At 43.8% G+C, this 23,945-nt stretch overlaps 1 protein-coding gene across 1 annotated transcript in view; it reads left to right on the plus strand.

The window, feature by feature from the left end:
- The window catches only part of LOC122804587 (heat shock protein HSP 90-alpha-like), an 856,879-nt gene that overhangs the window by 155,584 nt on the left and 677,350 nt on the right, over positions 1-23,945 (plus strand). The window contains exon 4 of the mRNA XM_044074543.1: positions 9,560-9,693. Coding sequence (XP_043930478.1) covers positions 9,560-9,693 — 134 coding nt within the window. The remainder of the gene's footprint in view (positions 1-9,559; positions 9,694-23,945) is intronic.

The following is a 23,945-nucleotide window of genomic DNA, read 5'->3' on the forward strand; positions in this document are numbered from 1 at the left end:
CGGATCCTTCTGGTGTAGCACTTACAGCCACCATGGACTGGGGGTTAGTGTCCTCTGTGGCTGTTGGGGTCACCTCAGTGGGAAACACAGCCCCTGATGTAGATCCTGAGAGAGGAAGTAGGGAAGGCTTTCCTATTGGCAGAATGCTATACACATTTCTGTGAAAGCTGCTGCTGCAGTGGTCTGTGTGTGGTGTTTGGTTACTGGGTCTAGCTTTGGGGCTTGGTTTAGGCTATTAATACTTGTAAAGTATCTTCTGTAAAAGGATTTATCTTTTCCTGAACAAGTTCAGGATCCTGAATCTGAACAGGAAGATGCAAGAATTGGATACAGGGTGTTTTCTTCTGATTTTTCTGATTCTCTCAGCAGAGAGCTCAGTCTGGTAGTGCTGCTAAACCACTTGGTTAATTTCCTACCCTATCTGATAAGGATGGGAGCTTCGTTAGGTATGGGGGGAAAAGTATATTTATACAACTATTATTTTCAGAATTTTAAATAACTTTGTTCTGTTGTACATGTCACGACTTGTTTTCATCTGTATGACTCTGATACTACTACCAGGGCTATAGCCACTGGTACTGTTTTGAAGTTTGCATGGCTATGCGCTGCACCTCCCAGATAAAAATGAGATCTCCCTTGGGTAGAGATTTAGTGTGGACCCTCTTCGGTGGAGGTGGTAGTGTGAAAGGGGCAGTCTGATCTAGGGAATCTAAGATTCTTCAGACCCCCTTTTCCAAATTTTCCAAGGGTTTTTCTCTTATCAAATAAAATTTGGGTACAGACGTTTAAGAAATGGCAAGGGGATTCCAAAAACATGTCTTAAACCCCCTAAAACAAATCAGTCCAGCTGGTTTATTCAAGCGACCTTGCGAACCCCTCCCACACTGATCCTTTTCTTCCAGAAAGTCTGTTTGTCTTTGGCAACATTTTCAGAAAAAAATGGGTTCTGAAAAGTCATTCCTTCCACTGCCGTTTGTAACCTTGAAATTCCTCCTCTCCAAGGAGGGTCATTCCTCATCCTCTGGACTTTGGTTTCCACTGGTTCTTCATGATGTGCTGTCCCAAGGAGTTTTCCTTCTCAGGTGGGGAATGGTTTTATTAAAGGATGTTCCTAGTGCCAGAGAGAATTTATTTGCAATTCTTTATCTTTACTAAATTGATGGTGCCCAAATTTCAAAATGTCACTTTACAACCTGTTGCCTCTTCCAAGTTTCCTGGCAGTACTGCGCTAATAACATCCTTATTTTTTTCAGACGTTTGACACTTTGTGTTCGGATCACATTGGTTCTCTCCCTTAGCATTTGGGCTATCCACTGGACCATGAGTATTCTTTGTCTAGCTCCAGTTAGCTCATTTGGAGACTAGAAGGTATCCACATTTTTTTCCATATTTTTGCAACTTATCTTTGTAGTTTTTCAATGTCAAATTTTGCTTTAATGAAAGGCTCTTGCATAAGCTGGGATTCCAAGAGAACATTCTTTCACACAAGATTGTGTTCCTGCGATATTAACTGGACACCTTGGTGCAGTTTTTCTTCCACAAGAAAAGATGGATCTTATTTAGATCCGTTTCTAAGGTTTTCCACTCGGGCTTCAGTTACAGGAAAGAGAATATCTCAGGATTTTGGTTATGTCCTTACTTGATCGTGTGAAGTAACAAGAGCTTCTCAGCATGAAAACGTGTTTTTTTTTTTTTTTTTTTTTTTTTTTTTTTTTTTTTTTTTGTTGTTTTTACTGATTGCTCAGACCTCTGCAAGAAAGGAATCCCGAGTTATAAGCTCTTAGTGAGTCAGCCTTCTCATTTTCCACAGGGACTGTGTTTCTTTGAAAACTAATACTTCTAAGGATAGAGTGGTATCAGAGTTTACTTTAAACCAAATTATCCATCTCCTTACTTTCCTGAATCTTAAAACAAGGGAGAGACTACTGCATACCCTGGATGTCTGCAGTCAAGTCTAGTACCCTCGAGATAACTAAATCTTTCAGATCTTCAGATGGTGTTCATTTTTTGTGAAGGTAAAAAGGGACAACCTGCATCAAAACAGACCATTTCCAAATGATCGTCTAAGGTTACCTTTTTTGTACCCACTGTAACTCTATCCCAGGCAGGGTTAAGGTCCACTCTACCAGGGCCTTGGCTTCTTCTGTGCTTTTTGGAAAGCTTTTATTCTAGAAGCTGCCACTTAGTGCTTCGTAAAAATATGCATGAGTACAAAGCTTCATTTCTTCTTGGTCCAGATCAGGCTTTGCTAGGGTCATTCTGAAGGTACTCCTAGACTCTACTTCCACCTCCCAAATGTAGGTAGCTAAGCTAATCCAGCTGTATAACTAAGGCTACTGCATCAGTGATCAATGATGAACAGTTTTGTAAGTAAAACCTGCCATAACAGATGATCGAAAGCTCACTACTGCTGTCGCAGCTTCCTCCATCCCTCCTTGTATTTTGGTGTGTTGTGCCGGGGGGGTGTTTTTAAGCATTGTCCTTTCAGAGCTCAGACGTTTTGCTGGCAGGAAAGCTCTGAAGGGACTTTGCACCCAAGCTTGCCTTTCAGTCAGCCCAGCTTGAGCTGCCTGAGCCTGTGGAAGGTGACCTAAAGCTTAGGAATGTGGCAGGATATAACGCATATAGTTGAGGTACTACAGCAGCAATATTTGAACATCTACTCTTGTTTTACTTGCACAACTGCGCTTTACCCTAGGAGCCCTTTTCCAAAGTCCTAAACTCTTTATTTTGTGAACCCCCTCCCTGTTTTGACCCACTTTAACTTTTTTCATTTGTGTTTTTTTTTTTTTTTTTTTTTTTGTGTGTGTCTGTGTGTAATAACATTGACTGTAGCTCTAAAGCTCTAAATATGTTAATCCTAAGCCACCTTGTCCTCTGGGGTGAAAGTGTACCCCCACTTAACTCTTGCCTTTTTCACTCCCAGATTGCTTCAGTTCTTTAATTGTAGTCCACAGCTTGATAAATATGCCTAATCCCCCTCGTATATCCTGAGCTGCTGTAATAACTATCATCAATATTCCTCAACACTGAAGTCTTTTTAAAGTAAAATTATCTCCAGGTAAGGCTAATTTTTCTTTTACTATATCAGTTAGGCTCTTGAATTTGAGCTTCTTATTTTCTTTTTCAGTTGCTTGGAGTGTAAAGCAAATAAAGGGGATAGAGGAAATCCTTGCCTGCTTCCTCTGTTCAAACGCAGCTTTCCAGCAAAAAAAATCTCTCGCCCTTTGTGTCTTCTTAATTAACCCTATTGTAATACTACTATTGCCGTACTCAAAGTCCTAATTAACTCTTGAGTACCTTCTCCAAGACCCACCTGTAGCAGTATCATCTTGTACTCTGCTTCCTTGTAGGCCATCCTCATCCTGTTATTATTGAATAGGCAAAACATTGTCCAAACTTTTGATTGCTTGTTCAGAAATTTTAAAAATACAAGTGCCACAGGCCCATTGTAGCATATAATGCTACAGTAGATAAAATTCTAGGTTTTGAGAAATGCTTTTTAAGCTGTGATTTTTGCCTTCCTTACCATATGAAATGAAGTTGATATGGTTAACTACTTGACTGGTCTGGAGATAAGTTAGCATTCCTAGTTTATTGGATTAGCCAGTATGAAATTTGTAAGTGTAGCATGACTGCAGTCTGCAGAAGACCACCGTGTAGTTATTAAACCAGCAGATAAAATGAGTTCTGAAATCGTTTACATTTCCATGATGTTCATCGTGTTTCACTGTTGCAGTCATTACATTTGGGTTATCCTGCTGCAGGCTACCCGCAGTCGGCCTGAATTCCAAAGTCTTGGTCCGGCATTGGTTGCTGTCGCCTCTTTCCTGACGTCAGTGTGCCAGGGGTATACAAGATGCAGCAGACGCCATTTTCTTCAGTGTTTCTTGCGAACTACCTTTGCTTCGGGCAAAGGTAGTTCGCAAGTGCCGGTCGGCCGACTCCTGTGATTTTCGTGTTCAAATTTCAGATCCGAAGTCTTCATTTAAAGCCAAGTACCCCATTGGGGAAATTTTTTTTTTTTTGCTCCAGACCGATGTCAGAAAGTTAATTGTATTTCTTGTGGGAAGCAAATACCTCATAAGGACTTCCATTGGGCCCTGATCACGATATCGCTAATTGTAGGTTTTGTGCTAGATTTAACCAACACATTTTTAAGTGTCTGCATGATTTTGCATTTCACTACTTTAGCCGAAGATTTAATTACACAATGTCGTCGGGTAGCCATCAGACTACCGCAATCCGCAAAAAATGCAAGGAAAAGGACAGGCATCCGAGGTCCAAAACTGATGACCAGGCTTCTTCCAAGCCAGTCACCGGTTCACTGGTTCTCAGTGAGGCACTTTCGCAGCCCCTGATGCCTGCTACAGACTCCCACGTGGAGCTGACTAGGCCGTAGGAAACTCGAGGTATTGGACACTCGGAAAATATCCCTTCAGATGGGTCCAGAGCCGCTGAGCAGGCATCTGCTTCTGAGGGTGTTTTCAGGCCTACACAGTTTTATGTGTAAAACCAACTTCAGATTCAAAGGCAAAGACTAAAGCTCCACTAAAGACAACGAAACAAGTACAGAAATCCCATGGACAGGCCTCCATGCCTAAAAAAAAAATGCTCAAAATGGCCGAAGACCTAATTACTTTGATCAGGGGTTCCCATCCCCCTCCTGATAAAGAGGCCTAGGCAAGAGACAGAATATGAATCTTCAGATCAGGTTTCCATTTCCTCTGATTCCTCTTCTGAACATGGATACTCTCCTCCTTATGAGGATTCTGATGCTGAAGAATCTATCCCTTCAGCCTCTCCTGAGGATTATTCGTTTGGGGAAACCCTGCATACCATGAGGGAGCACTTCCACTGGGAGAGCAAAGACCACTCTGAATCTAAGAAAAGGCGTAGAGACTTCCTTTTACTTCCTCAGCACAGATCTCTTGCTATTCCTCCTGTTTTAGACCTTGTAGGTTATGTAGAGTCCGCACTGTCTCCAGACTCTCTAACTCCAGCACCTGTGAAGCCGGACAGATACTACAGGGTTCCAAATTCCCATAAATTTCTTTTAAAAACCCTGCTGCAGACCCAGAAACTATATCTCAGGGTCCCAAAGGGGGGGGGGGGGTCAAGGCTTCCACTGCAAAAAACCCTATCCCCTCAGACAGGGATTTAAGGGCACTGGACAGATGGGGGGGGGGGGGATTTATACTTCTGCTACCTTGACTGTAAGAGCTTTAAATTGTCAGTTTCATATGCTTAAATATCAGCAATACTTAATACCACTGCTTAAACAGAAAATGTTGACAAATTCTGTATGTGCAGAAAACTAAGAAATGCAGGATTTATTGCATGCAGCTGAACAAGTGGGAAAGCATACTTTGCAATGTGGTTTTGACTTGCTGGAGGCCTCCTGCAGGGCCGCTGTTACAGGTACTGTCATTAGGAGGCATGCTTGGTTAAAGGAACAGAATCTGCCTGATCATGTTAAAGCAAAATTATTAGGTGCTCCACTACAGCATGATACTTTGGTGTTAAAGCAGAAGAGGTGTTGAAGAAAATCGAGGACAAAGCTAAATCAATGCAGCCACCCAGATTTAGCAGGAACTGGCCTTCAAAGAATTGGTCCTTTCCAGTGTCAGACAGGCCACAAAGAGGCAGATACAGACGCCCCAGAGGCAAATCCCAGACCCAAGGCTCATACAGGTCTAAACAGTGGGGTGCTTCTACCTCCAAAAGTAGAGAAGACCAATCTCAGCCATACAGGAAACGGTCCCAGTGACTTTCCTCTACCAGCACCAAGCACTTTCTTTTGGCAGCCCCCTTAGGGGGAAAACTAGCACTTTTTTCACAAAACTAGCACATGATCACCCAGGACAAATGGGTCTTGAATATAGTGTCACAGGGCTACAGGTTCTGTTTTCACACCCTGCCAAGGTTAAAAGGTATGCCACACAATCAATGGGCGGAGGCACAAAAACAAGTTTCATCTCTTATGGACATGAGGGCCATTCAGAGAGTGCAGGGGCAAGGATTTTACTCGAGACTTTTCTTGGTACCCAGAAAGGACAGGACAAAGCCTGGAGACCAATACTCGACCTGTCTACTCTAAATACATTTCGGGACATTCCAAAATTCAAAATGTTGACTCTGCAACAACTTCAGCCCATGCTGGGCAAGAAGGCTTGGCTTGTAACATTGGACCTAAGAGGCATACCTGCATGTCCCAATCAGACAGTCTTGCAGAAGATGCCTCTGATTCATAGCTGGCTCAATGCACTACCAATTCTCTGCACTGCCCTTTGGCTTGTATACTATGGCCAGGGTCTTCACAAAATGCCTGGCACCAGTAATTGCATTTTTGCAGACAAAGAGGAATTCAAATATATCCTTACTTGGACTGCTTTATTCAAGCAGAGAACAAGGACATTCTACTAAAGCATCTGGCGTTTGTAAAAAGATTACTAATTTGCCTAGGGTACACAGTAAACTAAAAGAAATCAAAACTAGTACCCTCTCAATTAATATTCCTGGGTGCAAGCTTAAATACAACTCCCCAGATGGCTTATCTCACGCCAGACAAAGGCAACTTACATCAGAATGTTGGCAACAAAGACCAAGTTATCTGCAAAAACAATTCTGCAGGCTTTGGGTTTCATGGCATCCTGCATTCTGCTAATTCCATATGTAAGACTGCATATGAGGAAACTACAGTGGTATCTAAAGTGTTTGGACTCCACATTGCCACAGCCTGGAAACATTAATTACCCTAATTACCTGTTTGCAACAGGAGTTTCGATGGTGGGCATAGGCCTGTCACCACAACAAGGGACAGCCATTCACTTTACCCACAGCAAGGCAGACATTAACAATATATGCATCAGACTATACCTGGGAGGCACATGGTCCACAAGCCAAATGCATCTTCATATCCATCAAAAAGAGATGCTAGCTGTTCAAAATGCCCTGACAGCCTTTGAGGATTTGCTTCATCCAGGACAACTGCTGATAAAGACGGACAATACTACAGTCTTGTGGTGCATAAACAAGCAGGGAGGCGCACATTCCTATCCCCTCTGCAGACTAGCCATGACTTTGTGGGACACAGCATTGACTTGGCAAGTACACCTGCAAGCATAATTCCTGCCAGGAAGGAAAAATACTCTGGCAGACGAATGAAGCCGAAACCTCACGGATCTCCACAAGTCGAAACTGGATCCACAAGTCTTCAGCATGATAACCAAGAAATGGGGGTGCCCAGACATGGATATTTGCCTCACCTCACAACTGCCAGCTACAGAGATTCTGCACAAGGACTTATCACAAGCAAGCATGGAAAGTGGATGCTCTATCATTCAGCTGGAAAACCCTAACAGTATATGCCTTTCCTCCTCTGCCTCTCCTCCCCAAGGTGCTTCTAAAGGTCAGACAAGAGAAGCCAAAAATTATTTTGATTGCCCCAGACTGGCCCCGCCAGTACTGGTACCCAATCTTAAAGAACTCGTCTCAAGGCCCAGCCTGGACATTACCTCTAATTCCTCACTTACTGACCCAACGAAACAATCCGATCCTGCACAGCCAACTCAGGACCCTAAATCTGGCAGCATGGCGGATAATGTAGCCATTCATAACTCACCTTTCTCTAAAGCAGTAATGGATGTTATTTTGGAGGCCAGGAGGCCCAGTACCAGAAAATCTTATGCAGAAAAATGGAAGAGATTCTGTGCTTGGAACCAGGCACAAGGAATTGACACGTTTTGTACCAAATATTCCTCAGATTTCTCTGTACCCAACTGAGATGCTGGACAAAGGCCTATCCTTTTTCATCAATTTAAAATCCATGCTTCTGCCATTTCAGCTCATTACAATACGGAACCATCTATTTTTTTCTCATCCATTGCTAAGGCAGTACCCCAGAGGGGCCAAAAACAGAAGACCTCCAAGGAGAGCACCGATACCTGCATGGGACCTCAATTTATGTCTTGGAAAAACTTACACTGCCTCCTTTTGAGCCAGCCAATACAGCTGAGATAAAGTTCTTATGGAAAACGGCTCTGCTCCTAGCAATAACCTCTGCAAGACGAGTCTCAAGAGTTACAGGCACTTATGGCTGTGGAACCTTTTATCATTTTCCATCCAGACAGGGTTTCTCTGAGGACAAACCCAACACTTATGCCTAAGGTAGTGTCCAGCATGGCCCTTGACAAAACCATTAATTTGCCTACTTTTTATCCAAACCCACAGGATAAGGGTGAGACTTCTGCATTCTTTGGACATACACAGACAGCTACGCTTCTACTTGGACAAGAACTAAAGCTTTCAGAAAGACTGAGCAACTCTTAGTGGCATATGCTGCAGGATCACAAGGAAAGGCTATCTCAAAGCAGACCATTTCAAAATGGATAGGCTACTGCATTAATTTCTGCTATTCACAACATGGCAAATCGGTGCCTAAGGGCATTAGGCCACATTTCAACCAGAGCAGCAGCCACGTCTGCAGCCTTCCTCAGAGTACCACCAACCAAAGACATTTTAGAGGCTGCAACTTGGAGTTCAGTGCACACTTTTACAAGGCACTACCACTTACCTCTCTACTCTAAATCCAGAGCAGGCTTTGCCACTACAGTTCTGCAGGGCCTTGTAGCGCCTCCTAACCCTATTTAGACCCAGCCACCCAACCACAGCTTTGGGATTCAACCCAAGTGTAATGACTGCAACAGTGAAACACGAACATAGTACAGTTGTGTACCTACCATAAATGTAGATGTTAGTATTCACTGTTGCAGTCCAGGTTACCCACCCACCATCCCCTTTTCTTTGCTGGGACTTACTGTATTTCTCTATTCTATACAACCTATGTGGTGTATTTGCTTGTAGATGAAGGAAATGTTTACTTTAGTGCATGCATACTTATTGGCATTATTTTAGCCTACCCTTTTGGGGGCACTTGACATCTGGGGCAAGCAAAACTGTAAAAAATGGCGTTGGCTGCATCTTTTATACCCCTGGTGCACTGACGTCAGGAAAGAGGCAACGGCAACCGATGCCGGACCAAGACTTTGGAATTCAGGCCGACTGCGGGTGGCCTGCCAGCAGGATAACTCAAGTGTAATGACTGCAACAGTGAATACACTCTAACATCTACATTTATGGTAGGCACACAACTGTACTTTCTTAATCATGTTTGCTTTAGAGCTTTAATCGAGTTGCGGCACATAGACATGAAAGCTACAATATGGAATACAATTTTGGCAGTGACTGGGGTTAGATTACTGAATTTGGCAGAAATTGAAGCTGCTATGCCAGTGTATTTTGTGGTGTGGGAATATGCATCTGTACATACATACAGGTTGCACAGGTGAGATTATCTCCTCTCAAGGGATGGAAGTAAGGCTGCCACTTATTGGCATTGGTGATTTAGCAGTATAGGGATTTTGAGATTTTTGTTAAAACATGACTGGATTTGTATCTAGAGGTTGTGATCAGTGTTGCTGCTTTTGTGGTGAGAACACTCTGCTGCTCTCTCTGAATCTGAAGTTGGGAATCATTTTTTTTTCTTTTCACCTTGTAGGTGAACCCCTAGGCAGAGGTACAAAAGTTATTCTGCACCTGAAGGAAGACCAAACTGAGTATATTGAAGAAAAAAGAATTAAGGAGATTGTAAAGAAGCACTCGCAGTTTATTGGTTATCCAATAACTCTCTATGTGAGTATTGTCTGTTTGCAAAAATTTTATGTAAATGTTCGGTAAGCAGTTGTGCAGCTCTTTTTAGAGTACTCAAAGTGGGTATACTAGATCTTTGTGGCCTATACCCAAGCCATATTTTAGTATGGGAAACTCATGGTTAGGATGCAGTGATTGAATGAATGGATTGGTGCTCAAAACTCCCTTAGTTGAGTACAGAGTACCACCAACATTTTGCTGATTGGAAATCCTCGCATGTGTCATGGCTTGCTGTAATGACTTATTTCAGTGTTTTGCAAAGGGTGTGCTACTGATGTGAAGTGTTTTAATTTTCTGCGAAATAGAATATCTAGCATAGCCTAGTTATCGTAGGGAATATCTAGCATAGCCTAGTTATCGTAGGGAATATGTAAAGTCAGAGTTCTTGCTACTCAATTCACGTCTTCATACTAAATATTTTAATTTCTTCAGAAATCTACTTTTATTCCCTTCTGTGTCCCCCAGACACATGCTTACTGTTGCAAATCAAGTTCCAGTAATATTCCCTGCTGAAAGTGGATTACTTTTAAGCTCCATAATAGTTTGTGTAATAAGTACATGTCAGTGTAATCCCCCTCCCTTGCCAGTAGTCCCTTACTGTCACAAATCTGCCAATATCTTCACTGTTGGAGCTCCTCCTAGAAATTGGTATAGTTACTCCCCTTTTCCTTTGTCCTTGTTTATTCTGCTGAATATTCATCTTGAAATTCAATATCAAATTGACATGCTCATTTCTTTTCAAATGCCTCCTGCAGCATTGCATTCTGCATTTATTAATAATTTAGTACATTACCTTTTGACTATACCTGTAGGGCCATTTGTTACAAAATGATGTGGAGAACAAATCCACAAGTTATTCCCAACTGTTACACATTCAGAAAAGCTGACCTGTACATTTCCATCTTTTGTGTTGCGTGCACGCACTGTTTGCAGGTTTTTCTTTACATTTTTTTTTTGACATCTCTGTTTGAACCTGTGTCACACTTCAGAATCTCAATTCTAATGGACTAGAGAAAAGCTTTGTGAGTTTTAGAAGATGCATTTGGTGACTGTGACATTGCATTGGGGATAATGTCCTGACAGTCCCCAGCCCAGTACTTTGGTTAGTGGCTGAGGTACCAGTTGAAGAGGCAGCTTTGGGAGGAATGGAGTTGAGATCCATTCCATTTGGAGCTTGATTGTGGTCTCCTGTAGGAGGGGGAACTAAGCAAGGAGTAAAGCTAGGACTGTGGGGGTAATTGCTCTCTCATGCGGCAGTAGTTGTGCATACAAGCTCTATAATGAGAAATAAGAGTGAGCCAGAAACTGGCTGTGTACAGTCATTTGACTGAACAGCAGTTTAATGCCTGATGTGTGTTACTGTAGTTTGCATGCTAGTCTTGTAACTTTGGCCTTGGCTGTCGATAAAACCCAAGTCCAGCTGTCATCACCTTTTGTTACAAAAGAAATTTACATATTTGTTCGGGTTAGTCCAACTGAGCATGAGCCTATTTTCAGTGGAGACAGAGAAGAAAAGCCCAACTTAGCATGAGCCCATTTTCAGTGGAGAAAAGCTCCAAGAAATACAAATTACAATTTTTACAGCATTAGATTTTTTAAACAGACAATTTTACAGTATATATACATGGCAAGATAGTACGCATTTGTAACTAAAGAAAAGACTTTTAAAGATAAGCAAGTAAATGAGGAAAAACATTGTGTGCATTCCACGGTGATGCATAGTTTCTAGTGTGAGCTTGTGTAGGAGTGATTCTGCAAGTTTCCCTCTTGTTTAGTAGACTGACTTGGGAGTGTTTTTCATGTGTAGTTTTCCCAGGCTATCTAGTTGTAAGATGCCTAAATGTCCAGTGCTTTTTGCCTCAAGTCTGTAGTTTAACCAGTTTGTGGAACTGTAGTAAGTGTATAGTATTAATCTGCTACGTGCTAGCAGCAAGCAGTTTGATTGTTCAACATGCATAGCAAGTCTCTAAGCTCCATTGGTAGAACTGAAGTCAAACTTGATTCATGCTTAAAACTTCATTCCATAAGTTCAGGGTTGCAGTTCACAAGTGGCCTGTCCTGGCAGTTGGTTGAGCACAGTGTTGAGAAACTGATGGACACCAGCCCATTATAGGCCATTGGCACACCTGCTAATGTGTTAAGCCAGAAATTTGTTTGAAATTCACCTGTTCAAAAGATCCATCAGATCCAGCTTCATACAGGCCCATTTCAATACCAAACCATAATTTATTAAGTGTTCATGTCTAGAATGGCAAAAGTTAATGCCAAAACTTGATAGATATGGATCAGTGTGGTTTTGTGGAGGAGAGGTAAACCTTTGACAACATTAACAAATGGTAATGATCTAGAAGGAAGCGGACTGTAAGAAAATACCATTGTTTTTGGGTCTTGATGCAGAAAAAGCATTTGAGAGTAAGCTGGGACTATATGAGCAGGGCAGTTGGAAGCATTTGAACTTCTGAAAAAATAAGGTTGATTAGGAGGATATCTGAGGGATCGGAGGTGAAAATTAAAATGGGTGTGGTCCTCTAATTTCTGCTTGAGCAGAGGAACTAGGATGGGGGTGTCCTCTTTCCCCTTCATTATTTGCATTACATTTAGAACCATTGGCAAAGAAAATGAGGGACTCAGAAATTCAAGGGTATAATTGGTGGTGTGGTCAAGAAAAGCTGGCTTTGTTTGCAGGTTTTTATACCTGACAAAACCAGAAAAAGCATTACAGTGTTGTGGAACATTTTTGAGACTGTTTCAGATCTTTTTGGGTTGCAAAAATTAATGAAGCTAAATCAAAGGCAATAGTGGCAAATTATGCGCCCACACATGAACTGGTTCAGGAATGTCCATATTTATGGGGATATGATGGTCTATGGATTAAAAATGATTTTAGTGTGGTATCTAAAGATACATGAGAAGAAACACGTACCGAGAAAATGTAGTGTGGTAGCTAAAGATGTGAGGAGAGACATACCGAGAAAATTAAGCTTTGTTATATGGATATGGATCGTAAGATCTAAGTGGTTAAAATGTTTAGTCCCTTTAGTCTTGTACACAGGTCAGGCATATTCTTCATCGGCCAAAGGAGAAGTTGTGGATAGCAATTAATAAAGAGCTGAAGGACTTTATCTGGAAGGGGAAGATGGCAAGAGTTAAGTGGGATAAACTAGATCAGGGCAGATTGGGATTGCCCAGTTTTGAATGGGTATTTCAGAGCTACACTGTTGACTCCTTATACATAGCACAAACCGAAAACTATGTCAGTGGAAGGGGATGAATGAAGCAGGGTGGGAAGCTCGAGAAACAAGGAGAGACTGGGATTTTGGTTGCAGGCCTTTAAGGAAAATACAACAGTACAGAATGTTGTATCCATAAGGTGTCAGAAAATATTCCAAGAACTAAACCAACACAGGAATGGAGAAAGGAGATTCTGACAATTAGGGATGACTGCAATTAGGGATACAGACTGCAGGCAAGAGGCTGGAATTTATTGGAGAAAACTAGCAAAAGAAACAAGGTAGTGAGAGCAAATAACTAAAAGAAGGAAAGATGATGGAATGGGAAGATGCTCAGAATTTATTTGGACTGTAGGTAAGAGATTGCCCTCCCTTTCCGGGATTGATGTCTGAGTATTGGCAAAGAGAGGAAATGGGGCTTCCCGAACAAAAGACCAGCACTGGTAGAATTTTTAATAGAATCTAGAACAGAAGCTGACACTGAAAAAGGAGCAATTAGTAGGCCGTATAAAATATTGCATGATAAGAATCCGAGGAGGTTGGAAAGGATTGGGAAGAGAGTGGAAAAGCATGGGAGGATATATGTCTCCCAAATGTGCAACAAAATAAAACGTTTATTTGGGGTATAAAAATATCTATGTAGACTCTAGAATTTTTCCTCTGGCAGACAGAAAATGTTGAGGTATGAAGGGAAGAAAAGGTAATTGGGAACACACATTTTCTGGGAGTGTGGTGAGTCAGTGGACTTTGGGGATTCCCTGTAGGATACACTGTCGAAGATGCTGGGTGGGCAAATTGGATTTTTCTAAGCTCCGATACAGAATCGGAATTGCCTAGACCTGGTAGAGCCTTGCTTTGTCTAATAATGGTGACTGCCCAAAAAGCAGTTACTAGAAAATGGAAATCAAAATCTAAACCAACTATACTGGAAGTAGTGAATATAGTAGTAACGGAGTTAAAACGGCTGAACCTGAGATCTTTAGACAAGGGTAGGAGCAAACTACATAGGAAAAAAATGTGAATTGTGGGAACACTGCCTACAAGTGAAGAATGAGATTTAAAAGATGGCAGGATTTAAATGAGCTATGTAATGTTTGAGAAAGATTGGGTAGATTTATAAGTGATGTATAACGTTTTGCAACTGGGAGTGTCAGAATGGTTTGTGGTGTAAAATGCTTGCAGCTAGGATTTTTTGTGGTTTGTTTTCATGTATGTAAATGCATGATTGTCTATGTAGTAAGTGTTTTACTAAAGATGTTTCTTTGAAAAAAATAAAGGCAGGAATTGCTTTAATGTTGCTTGGGTGATATGAAATATTATTGTGTGTAATATAAATAAATGGGTCTACTTCATTTCACTGAAAACACACTTCATTGAAACTCAGTTGCCTGAGCACAATTCACTGAAAGCTCATTTTGTTGAAAGGTATATGCCCTGTTCCCCATCGTCGTGTGATCTTGGAGTTAGGGGGAGTGTGGGAGTTGTAGTCCCCCACATAGTTTGGGTATATAACCTTCTGGAAAGAGTCGATCTTCTTTCCATTCATCACTGATGGGTTCGGTTCCAAGCCCCTCAGAACCGTGCTGACGTAATACCAAGCTCGCGTACACCAAAAACACTCGAGCTAAGCTGCTACCCACAATGCCCTTCTCCCTGTTACCTTAGATCTCGTTTGCCGCACAGCCATATAGCAGCGTTTCACCGAGCTCTCAAGCAAAGTGGTATTTTTTCTTTATATTTTCCGGGTCTCATTTTTATTTATTTATTTATTTATTTTTATATGGTCACACTCAAATCTGTCAACCTTCCTACTTCACTCGTTTACAGTTATTTAACTTTCCTAACCAGCTCTACCCATTGGGTAATTCTTTTTACCATTGTTGGTATGCCCTCTCCTTACCCTTGTGGTATCTCTTGATATCATCGTTGGTATCTTCTCCGGTTTTCTTTCTTTCCTTTCTAGGTGTTTTGATTTTCTAGTTAACTTGTGATGTGTGTTTGGAAAAGTGTCTGATAAAAAAGGGACTTTGGGTTTAAACATTGCACCTCTTGCAATGGTAAACTCCCAAACAGCGACTTGCACGACAAATGTGTTTATTGGCTGGGGGTTTCTCATCTCCATGTTAAACCCCCCTTGTCAAATTTGCCAAAGTTTGTCAGCCGACGTTGAATGAAAGAAAAATAAATTGATCTTGAAAGGCCTTCTTGCTTCTCCCTTCTCAGACCTTTTCTGTGTCTGAGGTCTCAACACCTCCAGTAAGGGACTACTAAGACAGTGCCTGTCAAACCCCCCACAACCAGGCCCTCTTCTAGTTCTCAAATGCTTACTTTGGCAGAAGATTTTATTTCATTAATTAGAGGATCTCAATCTCACCCAGACAGGGCCTCTCAGCCCCCAGAGAAGAGACCTAGGGCAGAGCCCCCTGAGCCAGTGTCCTCTGATGATTCTGCTGACGAATCAGACATAACTGACCAGCCAGAGGCTCCTTTCTCCAATTTTGAAGATTCTGATGCTGAAGAATCCATTCCAGCTGCTTTCCCCACCAGAAGAATTCTCCTTTGGGGAAACCTTACATGCCATGCGAGAGCAGTTCCAATGGCAGCAACAGGATTTTCAGACTCCAGAAAAGCCTTAGGACCTTTCTGCACCTCCCACAGCACAGGCCCTTAGCTATACCTCCTGTTCTCTCTGTGGTGGATGATGCTTTCAATGATGTCTGCTCCGCTCCAGATTCTTTACCCCCAGCCCCTGCCAAACCAGACAGATTTTACAGGGTGCCAGATACTCCTCACCACCTTTACAAGGCCCCACTTGCAGACCCGAAACTATATCCCAGGGTCCCAAGGCAGTAGCAGCGACCATAGCTAAAAACCCTATTCCTTCTGAAAGGGAAGCAAGGTCATTAGACAGATGGGGTAAAAGGTCTACACTTCAGCTACTCTCTCAGCTAGAGCTTTAAACTGTCAGTTTCACATGATACAATACCAAGAGTTTATGCTTGATCAGTTAACTAAAAAACTAACCACTGATGAATCTCTTGATAAGAAATATGTATTGGAAATGGTAAATAACATACAACAGGTTAGCAACCATTCCTTAAAATGTGGCTATGATGCACTGGAGGCTTCATTTAGATCAGCCATGACTGGCACAGTGATAAGAAGGCATGCATGGCTAAAGGAGCAAGCTTTACCGGATCATGTTAAAGCTAAGTTGCTAGATGCTCCTATGGATAAGACAAGTTTGTTTGGTACACCTGCCCAGCAGGTTATGAAGAAAATGGAAGAAAAGGCAAAATCTGTTCAAACGGTTAAAGATTTCTTGCAGGTTCAACCCCAAGGTTTAGCAGGAACTGGCCTGCCAAAATTGGTCCTTTCCTGACTCCACAAAATTTCAAAGGGGCAGGAATAGGCGTTCCAGAGGCAGAAACCAATCCAGAGGAGGTGCCTACAGAGGACGACAGTGGCAAGGTAACAACAGAGGCACAGACACAACCACTGCCACTACATCAGCACAACCACAGTGACTTAACCCTAAATCCGCCTACCAGGGAACAAATAGCAGCTCCTCTAGGCGGAAAGTTAACCTTATTTTCAAAGAACTGGCACTACATAACAAAAGACAAGTGGATTTTACAAACCATAGATCAAGGTTACCGGTTTCACTTTCACACTTTACCAGTCAAAAGAGGAATGCCAAATCTACCTTCAAATCAAAAAACAGAGGCACTACAACAGATAATGGAGTTGGCAAACATGAGAGCTGTGGAAAGAGTGCCAACAGCAGAGCAAGGAAAGGGGTTCTACTCCAGACTATTCCTAGTTCCAAGAAAGGAAAAAAGTTGGAGACCAATTCTCGACCTGTCCACCTTAAATACATACATCATTGTCCCAAAATTCAAAATGCTGACCCTACAGCAACTTCTTCCCATGCTGGGCAAGGAGTCTTGGCTGGTAACTCTAGATCTCAAGGAGGCATACCTGCACATCCCCATTCGACCAATCTGCAGAAGATACCTCAGATTTCTTGCAGGATCAGAGCACTACCAATTCTCAGCATTGCCCTTTGGCTTATCTACTGTGCCCAGAGTATTCACAAAATGCCTGGCATCAGTAATCGCCCATTGCAGACTACAGAGAATTCAAATTTACCCATACCTGGACGACTGCCTGCTACAAGGGGACAACAAAAGCAAGCTGACAACAGATTTACAAAGGGTCATTTACTTGCTACAAGCACTGGGATACACAGTCAATTTACAAAAGTCAAGGCTGATACCATCCCAAACAAGGACATTCTTGGGCGGAATTGGACACAGTAAAACAAATGGCATTCCTGACTACAGAAAAACAAAAGAACTCCCTCTTTACTTCTTGGCACTAACAAAACTGAACAAGTTAACAGCAAGAAAAGTACTGCAGGCCTTGGGCTTCATGGCATCATGCATAATCTTGGTCCCATTTGCCAGACTACATATGAGAAAACTACAGTGGTACCTAAAGAATTTATGGTCCCAACACAGACACAGCCTAGAAACAGAAATCCCACTAATTCCATGCTTAAAGCAGGAGTTCCTATGGTGGGCTCAGGCATGTCAGTCAAACCCAGGCCTACCCTTTCGCAGATGTCAAGCAAGCCAGACCATCACAACAGACGCTTCAGACCTAGGATGGGGGCCCACATGCTGGACAAATGCGTGCAAGGATTGTGGACACAGGATCAACTTCACCTGCACATCAACCTAAAAGAAATGCTGGCAGTAAAACTGGCAATCCAAAAGTTCAAACCATTTCTCCAAGAGGGCCAGTTGATGATAAGGGCAGACAACACCACAGTCATGTGGTACATCAACAAACAGGGAGGCACTCATTCATACCCCTATGCAGAATGACTTTGGAGCTGTGGACCCTGGCACTCGGCTACAACATCCAGTTACAGGCAATATTTGTACCGGGAAAAGAAAATACTCTAGCAGACATATTAAGCAGAACCACATCGGATGCCCACGAATGGAAGCTGCACCCGGACATCTTCAAGACCATCTCAAAGAAATGGGGAATGCCTCAGATAGATCTATTCGCATCACCTCTCAATCACCAGCTCAACAAGTTCTGCACAAGGACATTCCACCCACTAGCATGGAAAGTGGATTCGCTCTCCTTCAGCTGGAAAGGCCTAACAGCATATGCATTCCCACCTCTTCCCTTGATACACAAAGTACTACTAAAAATCAAGGAAGAACTTCCAAGGATAATCCTGATAGCTCCAAACTGGCCAAGACAACACTGGTACCCACTGCTGAGGAGCATGTCTCGGAACAATATGTGGCCAATACCCTGATGCCTTTGATGTTAACTCAGAACAACTACAGCATCATACATCCAAACCTAAAAACGTTGCAACTGACTGCATGGAACATCACATAGCAGCAGCTAATCCAGAACTTTCCCAAAGAGTTAAAGACATTATTCTTGAAGCACGCAGACCTTCAACAAGAAGGAACTATGCTGGAAAATGGAAAAGGTTTGTCATTTGGAGTACGGAAAGAGGAAAAGATGTGTCAAACATAGATATGCCTAACATTCTGGAGTATCTGGCGAACTTCTTCATTCAGGCCTGTCCTACTCCTCCATCAAGATACATGCATCAGCTATTTCAGCAGAATACAGCTTTGATCCACCTGTTTTTTCAACCCTTTGCTCAGGCAGTTCCTCAGAGGAATCAAGAATGTAAAACCTCCAAGGAAACCACCATTACCAGCTTGGGACTTAAACTTTGTGCTAGAAAAGTTGACACTATCACCCTTTGAACCAGCAGCAACAGCAGACCTACAACACCTGTCATGGAAAACTGCTTTCCTACTGGCAATTACTTCAGCAAGGAGTGTTTCAGAACTACAGGCCTTAATGGCAGTGCAACCCTTCCTAATCTTCCACCAAGATAGTGTCCATGAGGACTAATCCTACATTTATGCCTAAGGTGGTATCCAGAGTGTCTTTAAACCAGGCAATCCACCTACCTACCTTCTTTCCCAACCCACAAAACAGAGGGAAAGAATACTGCATACCTTGGATGTACATAGACAGCTACGCTACTACTTGGACAGAACAAAAATAGCAGAAAGACTGACCAACTTTTTGTAGCCTATGCAACAGGAAGGGAAGGAAAAGCTATTTCCAAACAGACAATCTCCAAATGGATAGGAAATTGCATACGATTCTGTTACTCCTTCCATGGAAAACCAATTCCACAGAACATAAGACCTCATTCTACAAGGGCAACAGCCACTACCACAGCCTTCTTACGAGGAGTGGCAACCAAAGACATTATTGAGGTGGCTACTTGGACCTCCGTGCATACATTTGCCAAGCATTATAATTTGCCTCTATATTCCAGATCCCGAGCAGGGTTTGCCACTGCTGTACTGCAAGGGATCCTAAACACACCATAATCTACTTTTATCCTCCTCCCCTAGTTGGCTATGGTATTCTACCCAGTTGTTATGACTGCAGATGCATCCATGAAGGACATAGTACAGTTTTGTACCTACCATAAATGTAGATGTCCGAACTGGATAGCATCTGCAGTCAGGATTACCCTCCCTCCTTCCCTCTGTGGTACTCCTAGGGTGTTTACCCTCCTAATAGCTAGCTGGTCGGGGGAGTCTTTTATGGTGTATTTGTTTGTATATATGTACATACATGCTTATTTTTGTGTTTACCTCTATCTTTTTGGAAACATTGGCATCTATCCAAATTTTAGCCTTCAAGAGGGCTACTGGCATCTGGGGCAAGAAACACTGAGGAAAATGGCGTCGGCTGATGCTTTTATACCCGAAGACCAACAGAGATGACGTCGGGTGAAGTGCGACATCAGCCGAAGCCGGACCCGGACTTTGGAATCCGGCCGACTGAAGGGCTGCCTGACGACAGGACAACCCAGTTATGACTGCAGATGCTATCCAGTTCGGACATCTACATTTATGGTAGGTACAAAACTGTACTTTCCAACCTCTGCCTTTTCTTTGGAACCGATGACATAGACTCAGAGTGTCTCTTCAGCACTGAGCCCTCTTACCACTCCACTGATTCCTTTGCTACTGGTATCCAATTTAGAGACTACGGTGCCACTAGCTCAGACACCACGGACCCGATAATTTCCCCTCCTTGGATCTGTTCCTGGGTTAAATGTACAGCCCCTTTTTGGATAGACCCAGTGTCCACAAGGTGCGCCTGTTGAATCAGCTGTTGACAGCCAGAGGGATACCAAATGTTCCAAAGACTCCTCTCCCTCTGGGGCTTTGGTCTCTCTCTCTTTCCCAGGACTCTGACATATATTCCTCCTTTTGGACCTGTTTTGTTCTGAAGCCCATAGCTCAGACGTCATTTGTTCCTCGGCGCAGACAGTGACAGTCAATGAGGCTTCGAGGCCACCCCTTTGATTTTCGGTTCTGACTGAACCATCCCTTCCTCAGACTTATGGTTGGGGGGGGGTGGAGTCCTCGGTCCAGGGCACGGTTCAGAGTGTTTTATCAGTTCCGCCCTTTGATCCGGGGATAATATCTGCCCCGATCCTGCTTGAGGCTCCATCACTGGGAGCGGGTTTGACTGAGCAAGGTGTGAGCCCGGTTCTGAGGTTGTCCTTCTCTGTTCTGGGCTCCCAATTCTCTTCAGGCGGGCCTGCTTTTCAGGTGATGGAGAGGATGCTCTCTTCCGGAAGCGCTCCTTTGACGTTGGAACTTCATCTTGCTCCCTCTGAGCTACAGCTACCACAAGCCACCTCACCGGGAGAAGTCTCAGGAAACCCCAGTTCGGGATACCCATCCTTCTGAGTTTTCCTCAGATATTCCCACTGAAGAACCTCCTCGGAAGAAGGTGTGCAAGAGGAAGCACACAGACTCTCCTGAAGAGTCTGTGACAGAAGACACTGACTGCGATGATGGGGAGGGGTCCCCAAGGTCACCCCCCAGATGTCTCCTTTGGAGACATCCTGGAAATATTAAGAGGGGTGGCTGGAAGCCCTCCAACCCTTCCTTGGAGGAATTTGTGTTTCTGCAGGCTTTTTGCTCCCGGCCTTCTACCTCTTGGGTAACCCCCCATCTGCCGATGAGTTAATCCAGCTCGTTGTGTAGTATGCTTGGCAGAAACCTGACTGTTGAGGCCATTCCCTGGAGACCTGATGAGATTTTTTTCCCCCTGGGAGAGGATCCACACTGGTTCAGATGTTTGCCAGTTGACACTATGGTGGCGGCAGCGGCCACTAAAAAGGACTGGCCACTAAAAAGGACTTGGAAGAAAGTCCTACTGTTCATCCACCCAACAGGGAGTTTTTGGCTGTGGACAGATTGGGGAAGCGAGTGTTTGCTTCAGCAACCTTTGCTGTCAGGTCCCTGAACTATTTGGCGCACTTCACGAGGCTCCAACGAAATCGGATGACAGAACTCTCTGGATCCCTCGTGGGTCAAGTTTGACGAGGCACGGGACAAGGTTGCCTCTCAACTTGCCACCCTTGAAACCAATTCCAATTTGTCCATGAGGCTGCTCTCCCACGCAACCGAAAGGGTGGCCAGTGCTGCGGGTGTAGGCGTAGTCATGAGGAGTCGTGCCTGGATGTACATCTGTGACCTTGTGAACTCAAAGTCCTCCTTTTTGAACACCCCTATTGAACCATCTTCCTTATTTGGTCTAAAGTGAAGGACACAACTAGCTAGGTGCGAGCAAGATGGAAAGAATGTTTTTCCAAGCCTCAGCATTCTTTTTCCAGGAACCAGAGGAGTGGGAAAATCTGGCACAAGAAATCTCCGGGTTCTTTCCGCAATGCATTTGGCGAGGATTCTCCCAGAGGTAGAGGGGGTTTCAATGGTGGAAGACTCCCCTTTAGGGGCAGAGGGGGTCTCCAAAACCAAGACTACAGGGATTCCTTCCCTGGGCGGTCTTATCAATGCTCCTGAAGCGTTGCCCGATTTGCTTTCCTCTGGAAGCAGTCTGGGCTCGTTTTTCTCTGCACCAAGCTTGCGCTCCATTACAAACTATCTGGGCAGAGAATAATCTCCAGAGGCTTCTGCATCCCTCTAACCTCCTGTCCAAAACCTACAAAAAAAACTTTCCGATGTTCCCCAATCCAAAGCGAAGAAGCGGCTTCAGAGATGGGAAAGCTGTGTCAAAGTCATCCAACCTGTCCCTCTAGACCAATGCAGGTCCAGGTTTTACTCCAAGATTGTTTAGTGCCAAAAAAGACCGGGGACTGACGACCCATTCTGAATCTCAGCCATTTAAACAAATCAGTTGTACAAACCAAGTTCCCGCATGGTCACTATTCAATCCATTTCTCCCATTTTTTAAGGGAGAAAGTTTGGATGTGCTAGATAGACCTCCAGGATGCGTGTTGCCACATAAAAATGGACAAACGCTCCAGGAGTCTCCTTAGCTTTTGGCTAGGAGCCAGTCATTACCAATTCCGAGCTCTGCCATTTGATCTTTTGATGGCCACCCCAGTGTGTTCACAAAACGTCTAGCAGTAGTGACAGCTCATCTGAGACTTCAAGGATTCCAGGTGTTTCTGTATTTAGACGATTGGCTCCTCTCCGCCCCCACCAAGCATCTTCTGACTATGGCAGAGTCCCTAAGCATCACTGTACACTGGGAGAAATCCAACTTGGAACCTACCCAGCAGCTGGAATTTATAGGGGCAGTATGTCTACCGGCTCACAGGCTTCAGAGGTTAAGACTGCAAGTTCGTGTGATACTGTCAAAAAAAGGTGTCTGCAAGGGAAGTTCTCCAGGCTCTGGGGTCCATGGCTGCAGCCATTCTGATGGTTCCTCTGGCAAGGTTACACATGAGACTGTTAAAATGGCTCCTGTTGTCCCCTGTTGTCCCAGTGGTTTGCAAATCTTCACCCCCTAAATTCGCAGGTGCTCTTAAACTCTTGCAAGAAAGATCTCTGGTGGATAAGGCCAGACACAGAACTTTGGTGTCGCCCTTTTTGACCCCTCAACCCAATGTCACTGTGACCACGGATGCTTCCCTGATGGGGTGGGGGAGCCATTTTCAGGAAGAGACAGTCCAAGGTACGTAGTCGAGCTTAGAGGCCAACCTGCATGTCAGTGCTCTGGAGTTGAGTGGTGCTGTTAGTGTTGCAGGCATTACATCCACTTCTTCCCCCTGGAACAACTGCAATTCAGTCAAACAATATGTCAGTAGTCTGGTACATCAACAAACCAGGAGGAACCAAATCCTATCCCCTGTGTTGAGAGGCCATGAGAATTTGGCACTGGGCGATAGCTTCCAACCGCTTTCTTATAGCAATGCACATCCCAGAGAGTTCCAGCAGGATTGCAGACTGGTTGAGCAGATGCATTCTCCTATCACACGAGCAGTCTCTCAATCCCAAAGTGACGGCAGAAATTTTCAGCCTATGTGGCCAGCCCTGCTGCGACCTCTTTGCCTCCCCTTCGAACAACAAATGCAGCAGCTACTTCCCCCTTTTCCCCCCTAGAGGGGGAGTCGCCGAGAGACTCTGACTCACGATTGGCCTACGGGTCTCCTCTATGCTTATCCCACAATTCCCTTGATAGCTCTATTCTTAAAGAAAGCAACTCAGTTGAGATGCAAGGTGATCCTCATTGCCCCATTCTGGCCTCAAGTGTGGTTCCCCTTCCTCCGGCCTCATCTGTTACAGCCTCCATGGATCCTGGACACCCTCAAGGGTTGACTCTTCCCAAATCTGTCCACTCCCAAGCTGACTGCTTGGTTTCTCCACTTCCGTTAGTTGCCAGGCAGGAAGCACTTTGCTCACCTGTTCGCGTTATTGTTCTGGTCTCCCATAAGCCATCCACCAGAAAACTTTAGAGATAAATGGAAAAGGTTTTCTCTTTGGTCTAAAGAATGGATGCTAGATCCCTTTTTGGCTCTGGTCTGTCATCCTTCAATACCTATCTTCCGTTTTTGGAAATGGAGCATCAGCCTTTACCATACAAGTCCTTGTAGCAGCAATTTCCATAATG

This window comes from Protopterus annectens, chromosome 6.part0 (assembly GCF_019279795.1).
Source record: "Protopterus annectens isolate FY-2018-M chromosome 6.part0, PAN1.0, whole genome shotgun sequence".
Lineage (NCBI taxonomy): Eukaryota > Metazoa > Chordata > Ceratodontiformes > Protopteridae > Protopterus > Protopterus annectens.